The sequence below is a fragment of the Eleutherodactylus coqui genome, chromosome 3 (genome assembly GCF_035609145.1).
Source record: "Eleutherodactylus coqui strain aEleCoq1 chromosome 3, aEleCoq1.hap1, whole genome shotgun sequence".
Classification (NCBI taxonomy): domain Eukaryota; kingdom Metazoa; phylum Chordata; class Amphibia; order Anura; family Eleutherodactylidae; genus Eleutherodactylus; species Eleutherodactylus coqui.
This window is the reverse complement of record NC_089839.1, coordinates 9887585-9914225: the sequence shown is the minus strand read 5'-3', so window position 1 is coordinate 9914225 and position 26641 is coordinate 9887585. Positions and strand designations below refer to the sequence as shown.

Here is a 26641-nt window from a genome sequence, read left to right as displayed (position 1 = left end):
TTCATTCAGTGTTGAGTGAGATTTTGTTGACCGATGACCGGTCATCTGGATATGTCAGCAGTAATGGATGTCACGTCCTGCGCCGACCATGGGAGGAGCGGCGCACTGCCACTGATTTCAATGGGAGTGAAGCTGGTGCTGCCACTTCCTTCTCTGACCAGGGATGTCGACATCCGGTCCACTGCACTAACAGCGGGCCAAACGATCAGCTGATGGATGGGGGTCCCGCGTTGCAGACCCCCATCCATCAACTACTGATGACCTACCAGAGAACAGGTCATCAGTTATAAAAAGTTCAGTTTTTGCTCCTAATGCGAACACAATTTGTCAGGCAAGGTAAATTTACTTCACACCTAGGTGGCGCTATAGAGGCACTGTTCCATCTTTCCATTTGCATATTTCCCAGAGGAGCATGGATGGCCTTAGACGTCTCCTCACATCTTATGGAGAGTACCTGGACCTTTCCTGATCCAATGGTAAAGTCACAGAAAGTTCTGACTGTCTGATTGAGTTGTTATAGGGGTTGCGCCAAGACTGTATCCCCTGCTCATATGTCCTATTAGGGCCTATGATCATCATAGAGCGGGGTCCCTCCCCTCTATGAGCCAGAATGGTGGACTTTAAGCCTTCTTTGTATTACAGGACCACCATTTATCTGAATGGCTGTCCTAGAATGCTGCATTTCCACTGCAGTGGTCACTACAAGGGACATGGAAGGCTATCCACAGCTGCCAATGCCAGTAGTTGGACCTAGGGCAATCAGCTGTTCAACGTGAGCCCCACATACTGAAACGGGGGTGGTCTCTAATGAGACCCGCATAACTTACTGCACAACACAAAGTTTGTCCAAGTGCAAATTTGACCCTCTAAAAAATACTATTTGCAAAACTTACAAAATTGGACTTAATGTCCCCAATAAACGTAATCGCTACACGTTCATCGTATCAGGAGACGCGAAGGAGTAAGAGAAACACTGCAAGGTGTGAGGACCCCTCTTCCCAGTAACGGCTACACCGTCCTCCCACCTCCAGAAGATTATGTCACAGATATTAAGTTATTGCTTCTCATAAAGATACATTTTTCTGCTGACAGGCCGGAGCCACAGCTGCAGGAACAGAAAGACAGCGAGGAGATTCAGCACTTGGGATTTCTTTTATTACCATATAATTGATTTTAGCAACTTTCTTACAAACAGAACTTCACTTAAAAAGCCTCCGCGCAGTCCCAAAACTTACTGACATGCCACAGAAGTAGGTCAGACGGTCCTAAGACCCCCACTGATCGCTGCACCGAAGGGGCAGAAGCACTCAGCCAAGCACTGCACCACTTGAGCTCACCTCTCTGGGCTCATAGACTTCTATAAACTAGTCTTCAGCCAGCATCAGGAGGACCTTGTGTGCCAGGCCACAAAGCCAAGTCCACAGAAAGGAGATAAATGGGGTTTTCTGGACTCGAGTCTGATTCGTTTAGGAATCTGGTATGGTGCCCGAATTAAATGGGTATCCCCGATCTATGACTTTCATGGTGCATGGATATGCCATTGAAGGCTAGAGTTGCAGGTTGTACTTCTACCTCTAGCCCTCGTCCCCACTGTCTAGCCCAGCTGGATATGGTAGCTGAGGGTAGTTGGGACTTACAGAAACAGCCGGGCGGGCTACACTCTGCATTTCCGAAACTCCTATAGAAGTCAATGAGAGTCGAAGAAACGGCACAGGAAGTGAGCCACAAGTTTGCAGTTTCCTTATTTGGCAGCTGCTGAGACAGCGCAGGTCGAAGGGCTAAACGGCTTACGCAGCTCCCTTTAACATCATTGGGAGTTACGGAAACAGCATAGCAAACTTCACTCATGTGTTTGTTAGACCGATCACTGAATTCAGCCCAGCCGTGGGCAAACTAGAGATGGGTCTGGGCCATACATGGATTGGGTAAATGTCCCCCAATGTGTTTTACCTGTACAAACCCTGCGCTCCCCAACTTCAGGGGTCAATATAAGCCTATGTTCACACGGTGGAATCCAACATGGATTTCTCTGCATTCATTCCACCCCTATAACCAGCGGAGATCTGCAGGTTTGGGCCTTTTGATGAATAAATCCGTGTGGAAAACTCCCAACGCAGATGCCATGCAGAAATGACACAGAATCCGCATTAACGAGTGACGTCACTTCTTCCACATGTGGATATGTAATCGGCGCTGCACAGACCGAGGCAGGGAGTCCCTGGGAAATTATTGGGTTGCCAAACTGACATGGAATTAGTGTGGATTCCGCAGGGAAAAAAAGGGTCATCCTGCTCACGGCGAGGGCCAAAGAAGTGCACGTTTTACTATAAATGGTCTCGCTTGTGATGCGTTTTTTGGCTCCAGGGTTTGTACAGGTAAACACATTGGGGGACATTTACCGATATCCGACGTTTCCAATGTGGGTCTTCGTATAATTTCCCCGGCGCACGATGCGCCCAATAAATGAAAAGGTGCAGATCTCTCCATGTATTATTATTCTACCAGCACCTCTGTATGCCCTCTCAGAAATGTACGCCAGGGCTGACCCAGGAGCCGGTGTACATTATACATAAACCTGTCGGTCTGGGATGGCCCCGCCCCGTTAAGCTCCGTCCACTTTTTGGAAAAATGGTGTGGCTGCGAAAAGCTATTGCACATTTTTGCACAAAAGTTCACAACTTAATTAACGCCAGAAACTGGTGTGTAAAGCTTCATAAATGTGCCGAGGTGTTTTCATTCATTTCACTCCTTCAGCCGCGCAGTCAAAAACTGCACCGCAGATCCGCTACAATTTACGGTAAAGTGCAAAATACTGATGCACAATACCCGGCCAGTGTGAAGAGAAGGCGCTGATGGACTGCAATAAGCTCTTGTGCCAGCAAGATATAATCTGCGTATTTTGGCCACTGAATGTAAACAACGTTTCCACTCACTGACAACAAGCAGCAACTTTGGAAATTGTGAACTGAAATACTATATATATATATATATATATATATATATATATATATATATATATATATATATAAACACTTTTCATTAAGAAACAACTTTAGTTTCCATTAAGTCGGGGGCGGCAGTTTCTGTGACTTGAATGGAAAACATACCTGGGAACGAATGGTTCAGTTTACTTGCTGGAATCTCCGACAAGGAATCCAAAGAGCCAGAGACCCTGCGAGGAAAAGGAACACAAGTTCAGATGAGCTTTAGATGAGGTTCTCTAAAAAAATTGCACAACTAAACTCATAGTGGTGGGCAGAGATCTCAAGAACCGCTGACATCAGTAGCGTCTGTGGGAATGGAGAGTGACCCGTGACATCTACTTTTACGCCCTCTGCTCACCTCTGAACTCTAGACGGAGGCGCAAACACCCCATGTTTAGGAGGACACGTAAAGTACTGGACCCCGGAGATCGAGCCGTCATTTTTACCATGAGGTTTATCCAGCTCAATGCCACACCAGTTCCCTGCAAAGAGACAAGGCAACATGTTAGGGCTGGGGAGCGCTGGGCACAGGGTGGCATAAAAGAAGTTTGGCCAACTATTCACTAGCAGCGGGAAACTTCCACCTACCATATCAAGCCACCCCAATGTTTGCCCCCTGACTGCCAGGCACAAGTACCGTCGGGGAAGTAAGATTGTGCCAACTGTACGTAGAAGAACTGCGATACCTTACAGATCGATAATGAGACGGCAGAGATGGCACAGGAAGGAGAAGCTACATAGGGGCATCTGCAGACAAATCCTATTTTAGTGAGGGTGGCAGATGCAGCACCGAGGGAACATGTTGGAGGCAAGCAATGCAGCTAGGGACTGACACACACCATTGCTGGAAGTGTATGTGGCACAGATGTACACTGGTTGGCACTGCAGATTGGGACCAAGACACCAGGGCTGGCACAGTATGGGGCACAGATGCACAAGGTTGGCACCGTAGGGGATGCAGACGCACTCTGATATACAATGTCTGGCAATGTATTATATACAGATTTACCCCAACTCGCTGAGTGTAGACAAACCCAACATGGCTAGCGACCGATACGGAAAGGGGTACATTGTAGTCAAAAGTATGTATACCTGTACACACGTGATTGACTCTGTTCACATTGTGTACATACTTAAATCAGATGCTTTTAAGTGGTAGCGGCCCTAGAGAAATGCTGCTGCAAACAAACTCAGCTCTGCTACATCTATATTTATCTTTAAAAGGGGCAGTCTGTGGAGGAAAAAGATCATTAAAACCTTAAAAATCAAACTCGCCTCACCCAGTCCCCTGCAGGTCCCATTCCAACGGTGCTCGGTCCCCCACTGCACTCTTCTTCCAGCGATGACGACCCATCACGGGGGTTATGTGACTGCGGCAGCCCATTATGGGCTGGACGTAACTCGGAACCAGCTGACACATGTCCCGTTAGAGGAGGTCATCGCTGGAGCCAGAGTGCAGTTGAGTGCTGAGCAAGTTTCAATGTCATTTCTTTCCTCCCTAGACCGCCCCTTTAAGGAAGGACCGTCCTGCCCTCCGCTTCTTCGCCAGAACATCTCGGAGCATGACATTTGGAGTTGGCAGAAAAGCAGTGATAAAAATAAAACACTTTTACTTGATTAAACCAAAGCGTCAAATGTAAAGTCCTGTAGAACTTGCTCTAGATCGTCCTGACTAACGAGATCACAGGAGCTCGCGGCGCGCGTCTCGCGACCTCAGAAGACCTTACGTGATTCAAACAGATTCCCTAGATAAACAGCGCAGAACGCAAAGAACAGTCTGGCAGTGGAGAGGTTAAAGATGGCCACGCGCTTCACATGGTTGTTGGCACTGCTACGAGCAGCGGACAATCAAAGAGACGCTGTACATCGGAGATAGCCGGCCAATCAGGAAGTCTCTGTATCTACAGCGTATTTGCGAGCTACATGGACTGCGCTTACCGTCAGCGGTGACACCGCGTCCCCTTACAGTCCGCAAAACTAATAACTTATCGTACCGGCAAACAAAGGGACAAAGTTACATAAAGTCTCGTCTCACTCATCAGCAAATACCTTCAGCTTTCACAACCCGTCTACAAACTCACACCAAACTTATAGTATTTTGTGGAACCACTTTAACAACTTCTCGCTTGCTGCCGCCCTATTCTGACCACCACAGCTTATTCTGCCACGGATGGTGCGGTGTGAGCTGCAGGATGTACTGGCACCATTATGGGGCGAATACAACTTTCTGATCATTTTAACTTTATTTATTTTTTAAGTGGCAACGAGCCAAAAAAGGGAAGAAAAAAAAAAGACGACTCTGGAATATTTTTCTTCTGGCATTCACCCTCTGCGATAAATAATATATATTAATATTTCGGAGGCAGAGATCAATTTTTTTTTTTTTTTCGTTTTGGAGGTTTTTTTTTTTAAATTTAACAATCAAAACTGGGAAGGAGGGTTTTCTGTTTTTAAAGGGGATGTACCAAGACTACGAGTTATTCGCCGTCCACAGGGGATATGTACATAACCTTGATACAGGAGCCTTCCAGCCTCTCCGCGGTGACACGGGTGATGGGAAACATGGAGGTTTAGTCTGACCGCAAATAAAACAACATCCCAGCGGCAGGACATGAGTATCTGTCGCCGCTCGTGCATCTCCCATCAGATGGAACATCATGGCAGTCGCCGGCAGTGCGGCGAGTCACCCAGGTGAGAGAAAAATCAATATTTAATTCACTTACTCCGATTCCTTTAAATGACTGACACAGGCGGTTTTCATTGTGACGGTTAAGCTTTCCATAGTAGAGCGTTTAATGAGTCTTTGCTCTTGGGCTTTTAACCCCTTAATGACTGTCAGCGAACTTCAGAGGAACATGGGATACTGCGGCGGAAGCTTGGTATTACAGGCCGTCCACTGAATCCACAAACAGAAGACTGCCAGAGCCGCTTTTTGTCTGTGGCTAATTGAGAGGGATACTCAATGGCGAAGCTTCCTTCTTGATGTGTATATGGAAAGGGGTTGGTAATGAAGGCTTTGATCTCATGCGCCTTGTATTTAGGCTTTTTATGTTTTTTGTATTAAACATTTTTTACAAATTTTTTGAATGCCAGGATTCTCTTTTTTTTAATAAACTAATATCTTGCAGTTCCCACACTGACCACTATGCCGAATAGTCTGACACTTCCTGTTCTGTAGAGAAAACGTCTCAGCCGTCATCTAATCACAGACAGGATTACACTGAGAGGCGACACCTACATATAGATAACACAGGTCTGCCATTCACAATAGTCACAGCTTACCTCCTCTCCCCTCTCTGCACAGAAGACAGAGCATCCCCACAATCACCTACCATAAAAGCAAGCAAGTCAAACCCTGACTAAAGGTTCCTGTATCCATGTGGCTAATGCAAATCTCAGAATGCTATTAAAAGTGTTGTGCCAAGACGGTGAACCCCATTTCTATGCCCTATTAGAGTCGCCCGTTAGGACCCCTCTCTCTGTGACCCTGAATGTAGAGCCACTCTATAAGAGCATTCACCGTCCTTGTATTACAAGATGAGCAGTCACATAAACGTCCATCCATTAACACCATCTAGCTCGCCACAGCTTTCCCCCCCAACAAAATCAGCTGCTTGCCAGGGGTGCCGAGAGAGGGACACAATGTGACCTGCAGTTCCCCGCATGTCCTGCATACTGGGAGGAGTTGTGCTACGGTGTATAACTCCTTTAAGTGCAGCTCAGGCAAGTTGGCTGCTCCCATAGTCGTGCGGAAAAAAAAGCATGAAAAAAAAAAAAAAAAAAAAAAAAGAGAGAGAGAGAGAAGGCTACACAGAAGGTCGGACGGGCGTGGATCAGGTGCCCAACTAGCAGACGGCCAGGCACCCATAAGAAAAGGCAAAAATAATTTTGTAATTTGCGCCTTTCCAATCGCTCTACACACAGCGCAGCTCTGGTCCATCTGCATTTCTGGCAAGATGGTCGCCCATAAACATACATGGAAAATATAATTAAAAACTTTACGACTAACCAACATCTTAAAACATCCAACCAGACTGCATCTGACTCTGGAGAGACCCCTCTACACGTCTCTGCAGAGTCGGCAATGGAGACAGTGGGACTTCCCATAGAGAAGGCAGAGAGGCCTCGTTACCATCTCTGCCGTCCAGACGGCTGTATAAACGGCACTCTGAGTGGACTGTGGGCGACTTACCTGGTGCAAAGCTTGTTTTGCCGTAAAACCTTACAGTGCCAAGTCTCTGGCCAATTACAAGAACCCGGTCACCGGGCTGGAAAGCCATCTGCTCCGAGGTGGGGCTCCCCGCAGAGGACGATACCGGGTGCTGATGACCTGCAAAAGACATTTCATGTAAAGAAACCGGAAGAGGGAGCAAATGTGGAAGAGAGAGCAAGAACGGGGAGTGGAAAGTCCGACAGCACACCATCTGTGATATGTTAGCACACGGAAAGTGGATTGGAAAGTGGTGAAATGACAAAATGTCACAGTACAATATCAAAAGTGACAAACCAGGGATTTAGGCTGGTCACACACGACCGCATGCGAGTTGTGGAATCCGTGATCATCACCTGTCCGGACGATCCACGGTATTCCACATCCATTACAGGAATAGAACATTCACATATCTGCTCACATGAGCGGACAGCAATTGCCTCTGGCGAAAATAAAATCGCCGCATGTTCTATTTTTGTGCAGATTCCGCACCGCTGCCTTCCAATGAAGTCAATGGAAGCTGCCCGACCTGTAGCCCATCCACAATTGCACAATGCGGATAGATCGTGGGTATCCACGTCATCGCCTAGCGACGGTGCGGGAAAAACAGTCTTTGAAAAAAAAAAAATCTGCATTGCGCATGTCCGATGGCGAGCAACTGCAGCCATCCACAATACAGAAAAAGCAGACAGGTACGCAGGGTCGCCAGCCGCGGTCAGGACCAGGTCCTGCTGCGGGCTCATGTGTGCGGAATCCGACCCGTCCGTGTGAGACCGCCATTACATTAAATATTACAAGACTGCAGTGCAAAAAGGCTTTTCTGTGCAGGCAGCTCTGGAGTGACATTAGTCAGGTGACCAGTGAGAGAGTGGACTCGTGGCATTACCAGTCCTGAATGCGGAAGACCGGGGCCTGACTACAGCAGGAAGCCGGTGATGACTAGGGAGGGGTGGCTTGGTTTCAATCAAAAAGGATGAAGTTGATGAAGCGGAGGAGGAGCATGCGGAGAAGCTGGTGGATCCAATGTAGAATGCTGAAATGTGGAATAAAACATACAAAGCTCCAGACCATGCAACGCTGACAGCAACAGGTAAGGGGCGACAACACCCAGTGCTAGCTTATACAATAGACGGAACTGTTGGAACAGGGCCAGCCGGAGCCGGACCCACTTTGTCGCATGTCCCCCATTATAGTAGCAGACTTGGATGCCTTCACCCTTTTTCCAGTCTGATCTGCTGTTTACAACCTCCTCCTCCCCTCTGCCATATCTAAGGGCCTCTTCACATCACATTTAGGGCATCCGTTGGGTGTATAATGTTTCAATACCAGAAAACATTGAAAAGTAATTACCTGACGTTCCCACAGACTATAATTGGTGAACGTGGTTCAAAAATGTATCTTTTTCCGTAGAGTATACTCTATATGAAAAAATGGACACAGCCATATAGAAGTGTGTAGCTATACATTCTGCATATACACAATAAGCACCGGTACGCGTTACGGGGTTGTCTGGTGTTCAAAAAGAAATTTAAAAAGTTGTTTTAGAATCATGGATCCAATTCCAACAACAACCTAAGCAGCGGTACTTACAGGTCAGCTCCACGACAATCCAGCGCTGCGGTCCTTCATAACTTAGTTTTGGAAGCCGCTGGTCACTGCAGCCAATCAGAGGCGACACCAGTAACGTGCCGGGTCACAGTATCACCGCTCGGTTGCTGGGAGCCACGATGCCAGGAGCCTTTCCACAACTAAGATCGTGGGACCGCAGCACTAGATCACCGGGGGAGACGACCGGCAAGGATGGCTGCTTTTACTGTTTTAACAGATCTGAACCTGTGTTTAAAAGAAAATGGTATAACACCGACCGCCCCGCTAACATCCCATTAGTCTGCATTAGATTGTTGTCGTGTACGTTTAATGTGAGCGAGAAGCCCGCGATCCAGCGCTGAAGTCTGTCAGTGTAAACACTCTGCCTGAGCGCTAACAACCCTAACGCTTGTGCAGTTGTTTACCTGTCAGCCCATGTAAAAGGGCCACAACTGTGCATTTAACCCCTTAGGCTCAATGTCCATGGGCGGATCAGATTTACGGGAGATCTACAAATGCATTAAAGCATGCAGATTTGTTTTGTGGACCTTTCGGTTCGGAAAACAGATCGCAGCATGCTCCATTTTTTTTGGAGATCCCGCATGGACGGCTTCCATTGAAGTCAATGCTAATGCTGCGGATGGGCCGCAAATACCACAGGAAAGCAAGAGTTTGGAAAAAAATAAAATAAATTTATGGTGCTTCCGCACGCATCCACAGTGAAAAAGAAAGAAGATCCGGCCAGGACGCAGAAGACCCACACCGGGTCCGGACAGGTAATTATGTGTCCTCAGCCGCGGGCAGGGTGGGAGTCCGCTGCGAGTTCCCACATGCGGAATCCAACCCATCTGTGCACATGAGGCCTAATGTATGGTTTTGGATAACAAGGTGTATACAGCGACGATTTGGGGTATTTTTCTATTTTATTCTGTAATTTTTTTCTTCCTTATTTCTGTAAAAAAATTTTTACCATCTATGACCTCCATGACTTTCTATAAGACCTCTGGGGGTCATTTACATTGTGTTTCTTTTTTATTACACACTTTTCCCCTGAAGCTGAGGCATCCATAGGAGCCCAGTTACAGGGAAAACATCCCCCAGTAGTGACAGGAGTCACTAATAGAGCTGATCAGGGTCTGCGGAGCCTGCAGCTCTGCTGTGCCAGGGGATCCCGGCGGGAGCAGAGACTTTAATCCTACGCCGTATTATTGTGATCAGGTGGAATTAAAGCCCAGGTCTTTAAGGGGTTAAGAAGCAAACAATTAAAAACTGCAAAAAAGTACAGAAAAAAAAAAAAAAGTGTCCAAATCCATTAATATGATCTGAGTGAAGGATGTGGATTATGAAATTCTCCAAATTCTGTGATATTAGTAGCTTCTTTTGGAACATTTTTTATGAGTTTATAAAGATTATTAAAAACCTTCTATATATTTTTTCTCATGATCTGATAATCCAGAATATTTGATCATCCAGATTATGTCAAGTAATGCCAGATTCAAATTAAAGGAATTTCATTGTAACAAGGCGCGCACATATATAGATATAGAGATATACATACATACACATATATATATATATATATATATACACACACACACACACATATATCTATACATACACACACACACACGATATCATAACGCTTATTCTAGGCCACTAGAGATAACCAGTTAAAGGACACTGAAAGCCTTTTCCTGGAGACATCTGTCCCGCTTCTCCACAATAGTTGACCAGATGCATCCATAGTTCAGGGATTTTAAAGCCACTACACATTCCTAAAGCAGCCCGTACACCAACAACTGCCGGATGGAAGATCATTCATACGATAGCCGCTTCCCCTCACTCAGTCCCACAATCATGTACTTAGGGACTTAAAGGGGGATTGCGGTAAAGTGGATAAAATTACAAGTTTTCACCCATAAACTGCATGGGTGAAAGCCGATCGCGTTTGTCCCCCACCAATCCTGAAAACAGGGGACCCGTGTCCGCCATCTCCCCCCCCCTCCCGGATTTTGCAATGTATGATCCCTTCTCCCTATATTCTTCCGCAGTGAAAGTGAATGGGTTAGCGGTTGGAAACTGACAAACTATTATCAGCAATCTTTGTCTGCCCCACTGAAACAGATGGAGCCGTGGACCACCCACGTGCAACTAGCGGCCCATTCACTTTCACTGCTAGATTATAGAGGGATCTTATAGAGAAGGGATTCTTCACTGAGAAATGGGTGGGACGACAGGCCCCTGTTTTAGGGATCTTGGGAAGGGTGGGGGGGCTCGCAGATTGCTGGGATCCAATTGTTATCCGTTTTCACCTATCCAGTGGATGGGGGACCACCTGTAATTTTGTGCACTTAAAGCTGCAGCCAGACAGCTCTGATGGTGGCTTATCTCCGGTGGGACAAAAGAATCGGGCATCAAAAGGGCCACTCCGGTAATTATTTAAAAATTCATTAATTATTTAATTAGCCTCCAGTATATACAAGAGAGCTAGTGTTACCTTGGTTATTTCATACTATCTGAGACTCCTGACCCCTTTTTCATCAGATGGTCACGTGATCTCAGTTCTAACAAGCTCAGATCTACTTGGGTTCATGCTGTCTGAGAAACTGACTAGTTTCAGTCTGTGTGATGCCATTATATTAATCCGACCACAGAAACTGCCTAGATGAGGAGACACGCATTTCTATAAGTTACCGATGATCACAGCTTATCCTCCTGACTGTATACTTATGGTCTGTAGCTTATTTAGGAGAACTAAAGGATAATTATAATTAAACTGTCCCCTCAGCAGGCAGGAATGGTATAGTCTGTAGCTAATGCATCATTGGATTGATTGAAAGTGAAAAAAATATCACTCAAGATGGTGCCTAATAAGCATCAGACAGGTGGCTGTACTACACAGAAGAGACCTCCACATCGTGAGAGGCAATCAAGGTGATGGGGGCAGGGATGGAAACCTATTTTCACCGGAGTGACCCTTTAACAAAGGAAGAAAACAGAAATGTGGGAAATATATCTAAAAGTGACAGAAAATATCTCTCCATAGGTCACATAGCAGAGGTAATGAATGGCTGATACAAGCTTTCCTCTGCTGTCTTGATGTGAATGTCTTGTGTCAGAGTTGGAATTATACCCTAATGCGATTCTTGTCAGGTGCTGTATAGTGCAATTATGTTCACCTTTCTTAGAGGACGTAGAATTCGGAGAGTCATCGTTGCTTTGGATAAATGTGGCATTTTTCTTTAAAGGCGGCCGCCCTGCCAGAAGACGAGAAAAAGTTTATAATTAGTTCACGGCATACTTTTATCTGAAAAAAAAAGTTTTCAGACTAAACTCTACCTGAAAGTGACTTACCAGATGAGTCAAATCAGAAATGCAATTGGAAACAGTCAGCAAGCTGGTCAATTAGATACACACCTAACAACATAACTGAGCTTTAATAGTGCAGGAGTTACTTATTCTTCCCTATGTCACATGCTTGTACAGTGCCTGGAGCAAAGACCACACTTAGAATGTAAATCACCAAAACAAGTTCTGTGCAGACACTGGATAAGCAGGGAATTTTGGGGGACTCATCTATGAAACTGCAGAATAGTGAGTACAGCTCTGGAGTGGAATACATGATGAGTAATGTATGTACACAGTGACTCCACCAGCAGAATACTGAGTGCAGCTCTGGAGTATAATACAGGATGTAACTCAGGATCAGTACAGGATAAGTAATGTATGTACACAGTGACTCCACCAGTAGAATAGTGAGTGCAGCTCTGGAGTATAATACAGGATGTAACACAGGAGCAGTACAGGACAAGTAATGTACACAGTGACTCCACCAGCAGAATAGTGAGTGCAGCTCTGCAGTATAATACAGGATGTAACTCAGGATCGGTACAGGATAAGTAATGTATGTACACAGTGACTCCACCAGCAGAATAGTGAGTGCAGCTCTGGAGTATAATACAGGATGTAACTCAGGAGCAGTACAGGATAAGTAATGTAGGCACACAGTGACTCCACCAGCAGAATAGTGAGTGCAGCTCTGGAGTATAATACAGGATGTAACTCAGGAGCAGTACAGGATAAGTAATGTATGTACACAGTGACTCCACCAGCAGAATAGTGAGTGCAGCTCTAGAGTATAATACAGCATGTAACTCAGGATCAGTACAGGATAAGTAATGTATGTACACAGTTACTCCACCAGCAGAATAGTAAGTGCAGCTCTAGAGTATAATACAGCATGTAACTCAGGATCATTACAGGATAAGTAATGTATGTACACAGTGACTCCACCAGCAGAATAGTGAGTGCAGCTCTGGAGTATAATACAGGATGTAACTCAGGGTCAGTACAGGATATGTAATGTATGTACACATTGACTCCACCAGCAGAATAGTGAGTGCAGCTCTGGAGTATAATGTAGGATGTAACTTAGCATAAACATACAGTGAGTAAGAATACAAAGACTCTCTATTTTGCTACATGTATATAGTGTCTCCAGCAGCAGAATAGTGAGTGCAGCTCTGGATGAATAGTTGAATATGTATTAGATGCAATCTTAACACAAAGCAACTCTTTACCGGAATTAATTTTTGATTTCACATGGCTCAGGTCGATTTTTGTAGGTTTGATGGAACCAGTCATCCTGTTAGATGAGCTTCTGATAAACGTCTTCATTGGTTCGCTGGCTCGTCTTATCTTGGACAGCGGCGCAAAAATACCTGATTGAAGATGCATTTTCTTATCAGGGAACGTGAAAAAATAAGCTTGTGAATAACTAAAGAAAAAAGTGATAATTATAAAATACAAGTACTAATGCTAATGATTCTATTTATCCTCAAGTCATACAGGACGGCGGAGGGACCATCCTTGTGTCTAGGGTCGCTGGAGGAATACATAACATAATACACAAGCTCGTACCACGTTTAGGGGAACACTTAAAGTACTGGACTCCGCCTACACTGCCGTTGTTCTTCCCGTCAGCTTCGTCCATCTCTATCCCGGCCCACTGGCCTGTAGCAAACTGGGTGGGTCCACAATACCTTAACGTACCAACCTACGAAGAGATAGGAGTCGGTTAAGGAGAGTTCAGCAAGAGGAATAAACTTATCTGATCAGTGACCTAATCAAAGCAACTTCCGTTAAACACTGAAGGGCGCCAATTACTCATCATGGACTTTCATGCTGCCATCTGTATTGGGCACATTCTTGGCTATGTGAAGCTAAAAGGTGACAAGGTGGGTGGATGACCGTGCAGAACTATCACAATGTAGCGGCGACCTCTGCATTCAGCGCTAAGGACGACAACGCACCAGTTTCCGGCTGCTGGAGGGGCGCCAAAAGCCGGAGGCTGAGATGCAGAGCTCAATCACAGATTTCTAGGTCTGATTATTTTATTTAACCACTTCTGCATCTTGACGTAATTGGATTACTGATGCCCCAAGTAGCTGGCGCACCTTGATATACTATTACGTCCAGGTGATCGTGCAGTAATGTCACTTTGTCCACGCAATCACCTGCGGGGAAAATGGATTACTACATGTACACGCTCACGCTGCAACTGCGAAGTACATGCATACCTGCGGGTCCACACGTGGATTTAGCCCTTTTGAATGGACAAATCCGCATGAAGAAATCCTGATGTGATTAAGTCATAGAATCTGCATCAAGAAATGACATCACAGCTGAAGACCCAGAGGAGAAGGCAGAAACCTTTAACTGCTTCTGCCTTGTCCTTTACAGGCTGCATACCCCGGCGTGAGCGAGTTGTATTGCAGAGAGAAAAGCAAAAGTGCCATTTCCGCTATTGGACTTGGTGATCACGTGACCACCAGGCGCCCCCTGCCATAGAAGAGCTGCAGGGTCCTAGCAGAACCAGACCAGCTCTGTTAGTGACTACTCTCCCCTGTAAATGGGGCTTCTATGGACGCCCCAGCCACAGTGGAAAAGTGTTTTAAAAAAAAAATACAATGTGAATAACCCCCTGAGGTCTTATATGACATTATGGGGGACATAGATGGTACAAAAAGTTACAAAAACAAAAAAGAAAATAACCCACCACTGAATGCCAACAAAAACAGTCGCCATATCTGCCCTGTAATCCGAGACTATGCAAATTATACATCAAAACGCCCAAAAGAAAAGGAGGAACCCGTTCCTGGACTTTATTTTAGCATTTAAAAAAAAAAAATTTACATTTTTGAAATTTGTATATATTTTTTTAAATCCGGTTTTGTTTAGCTTTTTACCGCTAATAAAGTGAGGGAAAAAAGAAAAAAAAAAATGAGTAAAAAAAAAAACGCTGAGAAAATTAGCTTTAGTTGTGAATCTGGCTTTAAAGTGTCCGATAGATTCATAATTGGGCCAAACCCACAAGACGTGTCGAAGTTTTGCAAATACTCTTAAAACCCCTCTGTCTTTAGAGACTCTTGTGCCAAGACGTGCGGGTCACAAGTACCCGCGCTCGCGACCGCAGAGCTCCGTTTAGAGGCTTGAGAAACCGGAATTAAAACACACAAATATGAAGAAAAAAAATTCAGAAGCTGGCGAAAAAAAATGTACAAGTCGTTTCCTTCAATGACTCTCATTATATGAAGTGAACTGCGTTCCCCGGCGGGTAATTACACCCTGTAACCCATTGTCCCAGAAAACAAGGACAGCTGGCACCAGCCGCAGAGCGCCAGTCGCTGATTATTTTGTAAAATGAGAATTCAGAGCCATATGGAAAGAACGGGCCGTGCAGCCATCGCACGTACAGACGGCGCCGGCTGCCAGTTGGTCGCATTATTGGATTCCAGATTACTAAAGCTGAAACAAGCGCGAGCCGCACAGCCCAAACACACGCCACCGGACCGCGAGCGCCAGACACACGGACGGGAGTGTTCAGCCTTAACGCCTCATTATTGCAAAATGTAAAACTTGGCAACTTGTTGCTTCTCTTGGATCTCTGCTTGCTTGCAGTGAACAGAAAGACTCCTGCTTGTATGCAAAGGCTGAAAACATTGTAGAGACCCAATGCTTCTTTCACAGCTGAGGGTTTGTAATTATTGTATCCAGTCTAGACGATCCTCCATATGCTAAGGGCGAGTCTGGGGCTCCGGTGCAGAGCCAGCGGAAAATCTGGGCCGAAATGGCGCTATTTCATCCATGAAAATGTAGGCGAGTTGGACAGAAACTGCACAAAGCACTTTACAGTCAATAGGGGGCATCTGCTGCCGCTTAGTTCTGGAATGTGCCGAATCCTTCCCTCTCCTTGGGGCGAGTTTAAAATGTGGTCTGACCAATAGATATACGGTCAGATAACATTGTGTTGATTCACGTGAGCGATTCTGCACTTGGCCCGCTTGTCCAGGACTGAAGACATCGCTCGATGCCCTATTTTTGGGCAATTGTTTCAGAATCCCCTGCGATTTCCTACGGTAGCAAAAAATGGTTTTAAACGTTGCACTCGCATGTAGATGCAATTTTCATGCAATTTTTTAAAAGTTTTCCCGGTATTCCATTTTCCTGTTTACACTGATCTCAAGAGTTCGCTCAGCCTTGGGTCCACACAAGTGTCCGGCCACTCAAGATACATCCATTCACTGACAGCAAGCAGAGATTTATAAAAGAAAAAAAAAAGGGCAAAGAATGGCAACACAAAGTTTATTAGAAAAAATTGGTGGAACGTTTCACTATAGACTGATAAAGCTTTATTTATACAAAATCTTAACTCCTCAGGGCAAAAAAACAAAACAAAAACACAGCAGGTCCTATTTTGGACCAAAATTGTCCATGAAGGTCTATGGGATTCCGTAAAGATGCACGATACTCGCATATTCACGTGTAAAATCAGTGTGGCCTTCTTGCATTTTTTTTAACCTCGTGTGTAAAACATAGTGAATACGTGCACAAAAAAACCGCAATATATAGGGAAAACGTGAAAATGCTGCGTATCTCATAAATAAAAAACCTGAATAAACCCGTGTGTATGACCCCTTAAGAACAGAGGGGTACCCCCACCTGCATTGCTTTGTTTAACCCTTTAGATATCTTGGTCATAGAGGACTGCAGCATCAGAGGAGTTAAATGGTCCGGATCCAGCGGTCTCTGGTCGCAGCATAATGACAGCTGTAACATACAGCCGACCCCCGCTGTGGATGCTGCAGGTAAAGCCTCCGAGTCCGCACCATCCCTGCGCCATATATGTACAGCGCTTACTACATAATACCAGCACTATAAATGTACAGTGGATGTCACTGAGGGGTTAAAGGAAGTTTTTTTTTTTTTTTCGTCTGATCACGGGGGTCCGTCCGGTACACCACAAATGCCTTATGTGAATGGAGAGGCTGTGGAAACGCTCGGCCACCACTCAATTCACTTCTATGGGATGGAGTAGATAGCTGAGTGCATTGAACTTTGCCTGACCCATAGAAGTGAATGGAGCGGCAGTGTGTGCACCCACGCTCCACACACATGGAGGGCGCCGGTCTTAGGATGGCTGGGAATACTCTGCAATCAGATATTTATCCCCTATCCTTTCTATAGGGGAAAGATGTATTTAATTGAAAAAGCCCTTTAAATAAATCTAGGCCATCTTTTTAGAACTCTGCATTGTACAATTCCTCTGGTATTCCTCCTGGAAATATATGAATAAGCAATGCATAAGCAGGTGTTCTTATCCCCTTTATCAATGGAGAGTTCAAACATTGCTTACTGTGTGAGGTCACACCGAAAAGGGGAAGGATACAATTGTCAATTCATTCATATATTTCCAGGAGGACTAACGGAGGAACAGTCCAATGCAGAATTCACAGTTTTCTATTCCCCATAAGTGTCAGGCGAGCGGATCCGTTGTCTTTAAAATCTAAGAAACAAGAGCTGCAAAAACAAAACCTTCAGAGGATGGATCCACAGAAATACAATCTGAAGACAACGGGGCCCCCTGGTGGACGCCTGTCAGGCAACAGCACAAAACAATCATTGTGTGCGGCGTTTACTGGACCAATTAATCTGGTTTCAATCATCCTCGGCTCTAATTGCATCTACAAATTATGCATCCTCTGCTGTGCTGCTACATATCATAAAGCCCAGAAATATCCGGCTATAATCGGCACCTCACATTGTGACATGTTAATTGCCCCGAGATTGGGAAAACACATCACTCACCCAGAAGTGAATCGTAAAGCGTAATGGATGTGCAGGGAAATCTGAAGAAATACATAGAGCAATAAATACCGCGGCTCCTCACACCCTCCACAAAGGTGCAAAAGCAGGAACCAGCGTCTATAATCCAAAGCTAATGAGGGACGGGTTCAACGCCTCCTGTAGCAGCCAGTCACGTGGATCGGTGCCTGGCACTAAGACCAATTATCCCAGCCCTCCTCCCTTCATCCTCCTTTCCTTTGAGTTTTGTCTTGTAGTAAAATTAAAACTGAGAAATCTTCTCTTTTCCAGGAGCTCAGCCCTCCCCTCCCCCCCATCTATAACATAGCTGCCTGCAGCTTGAGCCTCCCCCCATCTATAACATAGCTGCCTGCAGCAGGAGCCACCCCCCCATCTATAACATAGCTGCCTGCAGCAGGAGCCTCCCCCCATCTATAACATAGCTGCCTGCAGCAGGAGCCTCCCCCCATCTATAACATAGCTGTCTGCAGCAGGAGCCTCCTCCCATCTATAACATAGCTGCCTGCAGCAGGAGCCTCCCCCCATCTATAACATAGCTGCCTGCAGCAGTAGCCTCCCCCCATCTACAACATAGCTGCCTGCAGCAGGAGCCTCCCCCCATCTATAACATAGCTGCCTGCAGCAGTAGCCTCCCCCCATCTACAACATAGCTGCCTGCAGCAGGAGCCTCCCCCCATCTATAACATAGCTGCCTGCAGCAGTAGCCTCCCCCCATCTATAACATAGCTGCCTGCAGCAGGAGCCTCCCCCCATCTGTAACATAGCTGCCTGCAGCAGGAGCCTCCCCCCATCTATAACATAGCTGCCTGCAGCAGGAGCCTCCCGCCATCTATAACATAGCTGCCTGCAGCAGGAGTCTCCCCCCATCTATAACATAGCTGCCTGAAGCAGGAGCCCCCCTCCTTATCTATAACATAGCTGCCTGCAGCAGGAGCATCCCCCCCCTCCTCATCTATAACATAGCTGCTTACACAGGAGCCTCCGCCCTCTGCTGCCTACATTAGGAAAGAAAAGGTTAAAGGGAGCCCGTCAAACTTTGAGCCCCATAAACTACTTTTGTGGGGCTCAATGGTCAGGGAACAATGAGTCCAGGGAACGCTGTTTGATCATCTCTGGGCGCCCCGTTCCTGCGCTGATGAGTTCCCTAACACAGAACTATAACAGCGGTGTCCCCTCCAAGTTACTGTGCGCTCACAGAATGGCTTTCAGATAGCTCTGTGCATACGCTCTCGAATTCATCTCTATGGAAGAGCGCACTGAAAACAGTCAATCTGTGCGCACACGGCAACTTCGAAGGGATACAGCGCAGGAACAGAGTGCTCGCTAGACGCCCTGTTCCCTTACTTTTGAGCCCCATAATGTAGATTATGTGGCTCAAAGGTCATGGCAGGATCCCTTTAAGCTCCATCTCCTTGTCTAAGCCCCACTACCCAGCCAAAAATAGATCAAGATAGCAAGACATTTCTTTAACCTTTTCCCATCCCAAGACATACATAGACGTCGTCATTGGGAGGGGCTTAACAAATAATCCCGCACATTACCACCACTAGATGGCGCAGGCTCAGAGGCTGAACCCACACTATCTGCATCGAGAACCGGCTAGAAGGGAGACGAAATCGTAGAATTATGAATCTGGTTGTTAACCCCTTACATGCCGAGGTGTGTAAGCCTTTGGATGTAAACAAGAATACTCATTCACAGGAAGGAATATACCAAGTCTAACAGAAAGTTGCATTTTCATTCTGCAATCTGTTTTCATTAAGATAAGACAGGGAAATCACATTCCAGTCGTGAAGTGGTTAAATTACCATGCACACAGATACAGCATTTACTGCACTGACAGCTGTGTGACACAAAAGCCGTCGTCAGTCAGTAGCAGCAGCCATAGCCGTCAATCATACCTTCTGCCCGGCTATCAGCACTCTGTCTCCCAGCTTCAGACCCGACGACTGGAGCGATACGTTCCCCGGCACGTTGTCGTAGCTGGGAAGGGAGATCTGGGAGAGATCACACAACAAAGGCATGGCGTCCAGCAGGATCTGTTTGATCTCCTTTGCTACGGCGGCCGCATCAGCCATCTCCAGGGGCATATCCACTGGGTCAGGAACCACATCTGCTGGGACATGGCCTCTGTCGTCCTGCAAAGAAACACAAGTCATTGGTTCGTTAGCGATTGCCTCTCCAATCAGCAGATTCCGGGCCCCATTGCAATTTAACTAACTTATGCGCACTGTGTGCCAAACTGTGATTAGCCAGCACTGACCATGTGAGCGGCACTCGCCAGAGTACAGGTATGTCCAGAATACTGTCCTGTTCATGGGCTGGAGATACACGGCGCATTACAAGACACATCTCCGATAACTGCAATGTAACAAGTGGCGTACCTGTGGTTCCACTAGATGACTAGGACACAAGTTGGAATGACAGCCGGCAGAGTTCTTATAAACTGCTCAGATTTTATACAAAAAAATATTGGAAAAGCATATAACTACTATACAATGAATGACCTTTAATGGGTGAAGCTGGAATATTCTTTGTATGGCCTCATGTATACAGCTGTAGTAAACATCACCTCAAGGGGCTCATTCTCAGGGGTGGATGCAGTTTGGTCTGTGAAATATGCAGCGTTTTCACAGTCCGAAACTGAACGTATCTCCTGCTTATTGTGTTTTTTGCATACTTTCAACACTATCAGACATATTTACTGTATAATTAAGCAATCCCATTGGCATTAATGAGATTTCAGTCCATAATGCAGGCTGTGCAGGTTTGTATACTCCAATGCAAATCTATGGGGTTTCAGCACTGCTTATTATACACATAATATGCAGCGCAAATACATCCATGGGAAGAAGGCCTTTAACTCCTTCCCTCCCCATGACGTTAGGGTACGTCACGGGAGCGGGGTACTTCCCGCAAAATGATGTACCCTTACATCATAGGGATAGCGCGAGATCATGACAGATCTCACACTATCCGGCAGCGGGAGCCGTCTGTCACCGACAGCTGGCCTCCCGCTGCAACAGCGGGGGTGCATCAGAGATGCGCCCCCTGCTGTTAACCCCTTGTAGATTGCGGCATGGGAAGGGTTCACAAAATTTTTAGCATTCTGCCTCCCAAAAAATGCAATAAAAGTGATCAAAAAAGTCGTATGTACCCTAAAATGGTTCCAATAAAAAACTACAGCTCATCTCGCAAAAAATAAGCCCCCACAGAGCTCCGCCCATGGGAAAATAAGAAGGTTACAGGACTTTAAATGCAGCGATTAAGAAAAAAAAAAAAAAAAAAAAAAAAAAGATTTCCAAAAAAAAGGGTTTTTATTGCAGAAAAGTGGAAAAACCTAAAAACAAAATGTAAGAATTTTGGTATCGTTGTAACCGTACCGACCCGCAGAAAAAATACAGTGTGTCACTTATGCTGCATGATTAACGCTGTAAAAAAAAAAAAAAAAATCCATGGCAGAATTGATGCGTTTTCTCTCCCTGCTACCATAAAAAAAATAATAAAAGTTTTACAATATAGTCTATGTACCCACAAATGGCGCTGATAAAAACTACAGTTCGCCACGCAAAAAACAAGCCCTCATACGGCCGCATCAACGGAAAAATAAAAAAGTTCTCTATTCTTTAAAAGCCATGAAAATCCGCCAACAATCATTGCGTCCTTAAGCCCAAAATAGGCCATGTACTTAAGGGGTTAAAGGGGTTGTCCCGCGCCGAAACGGGTTTTTGTTTTTTTTCAATAGCCCCCCCGTTCGGCGCGAGACAAACCCGATGCATGTGTTGAAAAAAAAAAACGGATAGTGCTTACCTGAATCCCCGCGCTCCGGTGACTTCTTACTTACCTTGCGAAGATGGCCGCCGGGATCTTCACCCTCGGTGGACCGCAGGTCTTCTGTGCGGTCCATTGCCGATTCCAGCCTCCTGATTGGCTGGAATCGGCACACGTGATGGGGAGGTGGAGCTACGAGGAGCAGCTCTCCAGCACGAGCGGCCCCATTCAACACGGAGACCGGACTGCGCAAGCGCGTCTAATCGGGCGATTAGACACTGAAAATTAGACGGCACCATGGAGACGAGGACGCCAGCAACGGAACAGGTAAGTGAATAACTTCTGTATGGCTCATAATTAATGCACAATGTACATTACAAAGTGCATTAATATGGCCATACAGAAGTGTATAACCCCACTTTGTTTCGCGGGACAACCCATTTAAGGGGTTGTAAAAAAATTGCAAGTTATCCCCCCCATCCATAGGGGGAATAACTTGCTGATCAGTGGGGGTCTCACTGCTCCGGATCTCGAGAATGGGGGTTCTGTGTCCCCTGTCCTCTTCACTGCAGGGTTACTGTACTCTCCGCAGTGAGGAGGAGACTGAATAGACCGCGAGTGCTCAATTAGTGGTCAATGGGACTGTTGAGATCTCTATGCAGCACCCACTCCGGTATTTTTGTCAGCCCCATTGAAATTAATGGAGTGCTGAGCGCACGTACTCGGACAGCGCGTCACCCACCTACCAGCAAGTTATCCTCTATCCTGTAGAGAGGGGAGAACTTGAAATTTTGATACAACCCCTTGAAGGTATTAAATGCACAATTACAAACTTTAACTTGATTAAGAAAAGAAAAGGATCTCATTCCCTTTTACCATCGTGTTCGGAATCAGTATCACCAAGGTCCAGATTAGGTTCACATGTAGGAGCTCTAAGGCAGTAGTATGTTATGATGGGTCACCACACTTTTGCCTTTGCCACAGCGGCCAAAAGGATACACTGCAATGCAAGTAGTTTTTCTACTTAGTAGCGCAATGTGGCGCTCATATGAACATTTCCCCCGAATTGCTTCAAGCAACCCTTCTGTCCTGGATAAACAAAAATGGCCGAACCACTTTGAGTACCTGATGCACACTGTGCATTAGTAGACATCATTAGTCTAAGACCCTACACCTGCTTTGATTGACCAGTGCTGCCCATGTGAGCTGCATGTAATGTCTTAAGGTGCGTTTAGATGTAATGATCATCCTTCAAAAAAAAAAAAAAAAATTGTTAAAATGTCCAAAAAACGAATGACAATTATAATCGTTTGGGCTAAATGCGAGCCGATGACTGACGACGAACGAGGCTCGTGCACTTTTAGTTCATCATTCAGTTTCTGCAGGAATAAAATTCATCGGCGGCTCGTTCACATTTCGTTCTGTTTAAACACTCCCCGCTCAATATTTCACATAGGAAACAATAAACAAGAAGTGAACGATTCCTAATGATGATCTGCCTGTCTAAACAAGCTGCACAAACCCAAACGAGTCAGCGGTGAGGTCACTCGCTGAAACGAGAATTTTCTCATCCAAAAGGGGGCCATTAGACTACTAATGTATGCCAACGCACAACAGAGAAGGTAGTCAGAGAAGCGGTTCGGCCATCTTTGTTTATCCATGCCCACAGTAGTGATACCAGAGCACTAGGAACTACAACTATGTGCAGGTAACCAAAGATGTAGATTTGCTGACCCTGCAGAATTACACAACGTGAACTCTTTAGATGCCAACAAAATAAACTTGTCTTATTCCGCTGGCGCAGACCTCCTCGCTCCGAGTTCTGCTTCTCTTACCCTGAAGGCAGGATTTGCTCTATATTCCAGCAGGGCTTTCACAGCTCCCAAGCAGAGGTTTGAAGCAGCGATGTGCAGCGCAGTCCCGAAATCAAAGTCACTACAGGTGGCATCGACATCTGAAAGAAATGAATCAGTCACAGCGGGGACGGCATGCCGCACCACTGACGGAAATGTCACTTTTATCTCTTCACACAGGAAAATACAACATTAGTTCCTGACAGTAAATCATAGAAAAGAGACAGAAAAGGTTGCACAGCAGTCGCCCGCAGACAACTTTGCTCCCTCAAACGCGGTCACGCCGAGCTTAACATTGCAAAACAAACACAGAAAACCAACGAGCTCTGAAGCGGCAGGACGCGGCGCTGTTTTAGTGTACAAGAAAAATACAGAGCGGTGCTGAGCGATATTAGCATTATATCCACAATAACGATATGTAGCAGGCCGAGTAAGCCGAGATGAGATTCGGGACAGCGGGGGAGGCCTGCTGCAGAGGGCAAATGAGTTGGGGGGGATAAGAAGGCAGACTAGAAGGGGTGGAGGCGGCCAAGCACTGGCGTAACTATAGGGGATGCAGCTGCACCCGGGCCCAGAAGCCTTAGGGGGCCCATAAGGCCTCTCTTCTCCACATAGGGAGCCCAGTACTATGAATAAAGCATTATAGTTGGGGGCCCTGTTACAAGTTTTGCGTTGGGGCCCGGGAGCTTCAAGTTACGCCTCTGCGGCCAAGTACTGGAGGGCAAACGAGACCATGTACACGGAGAGGGAGTTTGGGTATAGAGCCAAAAAGGCGAGGGGCCGGGTACTTTATAGGTTTGAAACATGGCTGGCCTTCACTATGTGTGACCTGCGCTGTTGCCCAGAACGCTGACCACCAGCTGGTAAGGGAGGCATCTGGCGAATGTAAGCCAGAGGCGATCACTCCCTTAGGTCTGCCCAGCTATATGAATATCTCCGTCATGTGGCAGTGTCTTTTGGAGATACATGAATCCTCCTCATTCTGTCTCCACCCCTCCAAGGTCCTGAGGCGCTGGTGTCAGCCCATTAACACCCCCAAAACACAATTGCTTGGTTCTGGATTTGTGTACGAACTTGGTCCTGGGGCTACACTCATGTTATGAGCTTGATTCCGGTACAGTATTTATTCCCTGAGCTGTTCTGGTGTGTATAGGCTGCCATCTTGCCGCCTTCTGCACAGGTAGACTGTCGATCAGTGCAATGTATATTTTTTCAGATGATGGGGAGGCCACCAACAAACCTTCCGAGCCGGGTGCCATCTAACTGAAGGTGAGTACTGGTTTGGCACATGGCTCGTCTCTCTAAGCAGCATAGGACAAAAACGCGGGCCTGGAAGACATTGACTAGTTGTGTCCCTGCGGCAGGAGGGTATGAACCAATAACCCTGCAAACTGCGTATTATATTTGTGGGATTCTGACATCAAGTATATTAAGGACACCTCTGTTTGCCAGACTTACCTCTTGGCTTCGAAGCCTTCAGTATAAGATGTATCAACTCTGGAACATCGAAATAGGCTGCGTAATGCAGAGCGTTCATATTCGTCCAGCGACTTCGTAAACTCACGTCTGCTCCAATGTCAATAAGGTAAGAGGCGAATTTCGTGGCGCTCTCTGCGTCTCCTGCGACAGAGAAATCACACGTACATTTAAGAACAGAAATATTGCATTTGGTGACTAAGACAAAGCTCTACGCACTGGAACTGTCAGATGGCTCATTGCCAATCATTGCTTTGCTTCCAAATTACGTTTTGTGCATCCACTGACAGAACCGAGGGGGAGATAAAGAGCGCGATTTACTGCTTCCTGTCTGCTTATTTAATTTATGACCCCAGAGCCACCATGTACACGTATAAAGCGGAGAGCGGGACAATTTCTGGAGATATCTCTTCTATTTACAACATATTCTGAATAGATCGAAACTGAACAAAAAAAGGGAAAAGTTATAACGCAAATGACACATCAAAAGTCAAAGGATACATTGTTGCAACAACAAGATATTACATGCTATGCGTTATACGTGTTAATATGCTCTTGCACTGAATGATTGCTGCATTAGGAACACCTACTCAGTAACAGGTTGGGCCACCCTTTTGGTTGATCACAGCTTTCGAACACCGGGGGAACAGATTCCACAAGGTGGTGAACATCCTCCATACTTACCTCGCCCCCATGCCCGGGGCAGCAGCTCCATTAGTTGGTGCACATTTTGCAGATACGTGGGAGCAGATCTCACGGCCCTTTCTATCATATCCCAAACATGTTCCATGGGGTTCCAGTCCAGAGAGTTTGGGGGCCAAGGCAGTGTGGAGAATTCATTGTCGTGTTCCTACAGCCACCCACTAGTGATCGGAGTTCGATGACACAGAGCGTTGTGGTCGGGGAAGACTTACTGAAGATATGGGTGCAGATGGTCAGCGAACAGGTCTCTGTGGTGTTCACCATTTACCATTTGTGGTAGGATGATCGACGGCCCGAGGCCATGTCAGGAAGATGCTCCCCAGACCAGGACATCGTCACCACTGGCCGGCTGGACCCCAACGATGCACCATGGAATATGGCTTCAGGCTGTTTACGCCAGATGTGTACCTGGCCATCCGTACAGTTCAGCAGAAAATAGGACTCATCACTCCAGACAACCTCCTGCCACATGTCCGAGGTCCATTGACATCCTTCCCAGGCCCATCCAGGACATTGTTGGTGATGATGCAGGGTCATCAGCGACCCTTGGTGATTTTCAGCTACTGAACTCCAGTCGACATAACTACTTCTGTTGTACTGCTGGGTCACTTGGTCCACTGTGGCACATCGTTGCGAGATACCAGACATTCACGCCTCTAAAATCAACCCCATGTGGCCTTCCGCTGTGTGATCTTCTGTCGGATGTCTGTCCATGGAGCCTTGGTACACTCTTACCAAGAAAATTGCCAGAGGCAAGAGAATAGCCTAATGGGTATACCCTCTGAAACACAAAATAATAAATTGTATACTTTATTGACATATATGCACTCAAAAAAGGGCAAAGACACTAAAATAAAGGAGTAGGTGGTTGAACTAGATCTGGAGAATGTTCA

General features: G+C 46.1%; 1 protein-coding gene across 2 annotated transcripts in view; it reads right to left on the bottom strand.

The window, feature by feature from the left end:
* Positions 1-26641, bottom strand: part of CLIP4 (CAP-Gly domain containing linker protein family member 4) — a 61254-nt gene that overhangs the window by 18075 nt on the left and 16538 nt on the right. The window contains exons 1-10 of one of the 2 annotated variants that reach the window (XM_066595112.1): positions 25637-26500; positions 25029-25190; positions 23553-23671; positions 19848-20084; positions 13702-13837; positions 13362-13502; positions 11961-12038; positions 7177-7314; positions 3343-3466; positions 3108-3172 (exon numbers count right to left, since the gene is read on the bottom strand). In XM_066595112.1, coding sequence (XP_066451209.1) covers positions 3108-3172; positions 3343-3466; positions 7177-7314; positions 11961-12038; positions 13362-13502; positions 13702-13837; positions 19848-20084; positions 23553-23671; positions 25029-25190; positions 25637-25724 — 1288 coding nt within the window. In that variant the 5' untranslated portion in view covers positions 25725-26500. Of the gene's footprint in view, positions 1-3107; positions 3173-3342; positions 3467-7176; positions 7315-11960; positions 12039-13361; positions 13503-13701; positions 13838-19847; positions 20085-23552; positions 23672-25028; positions 25191-25636; positions 26501-26641 lie in introns of those variants that run through there. The other variant, XM_066595111.1, reaches the window with a different exon arrangement.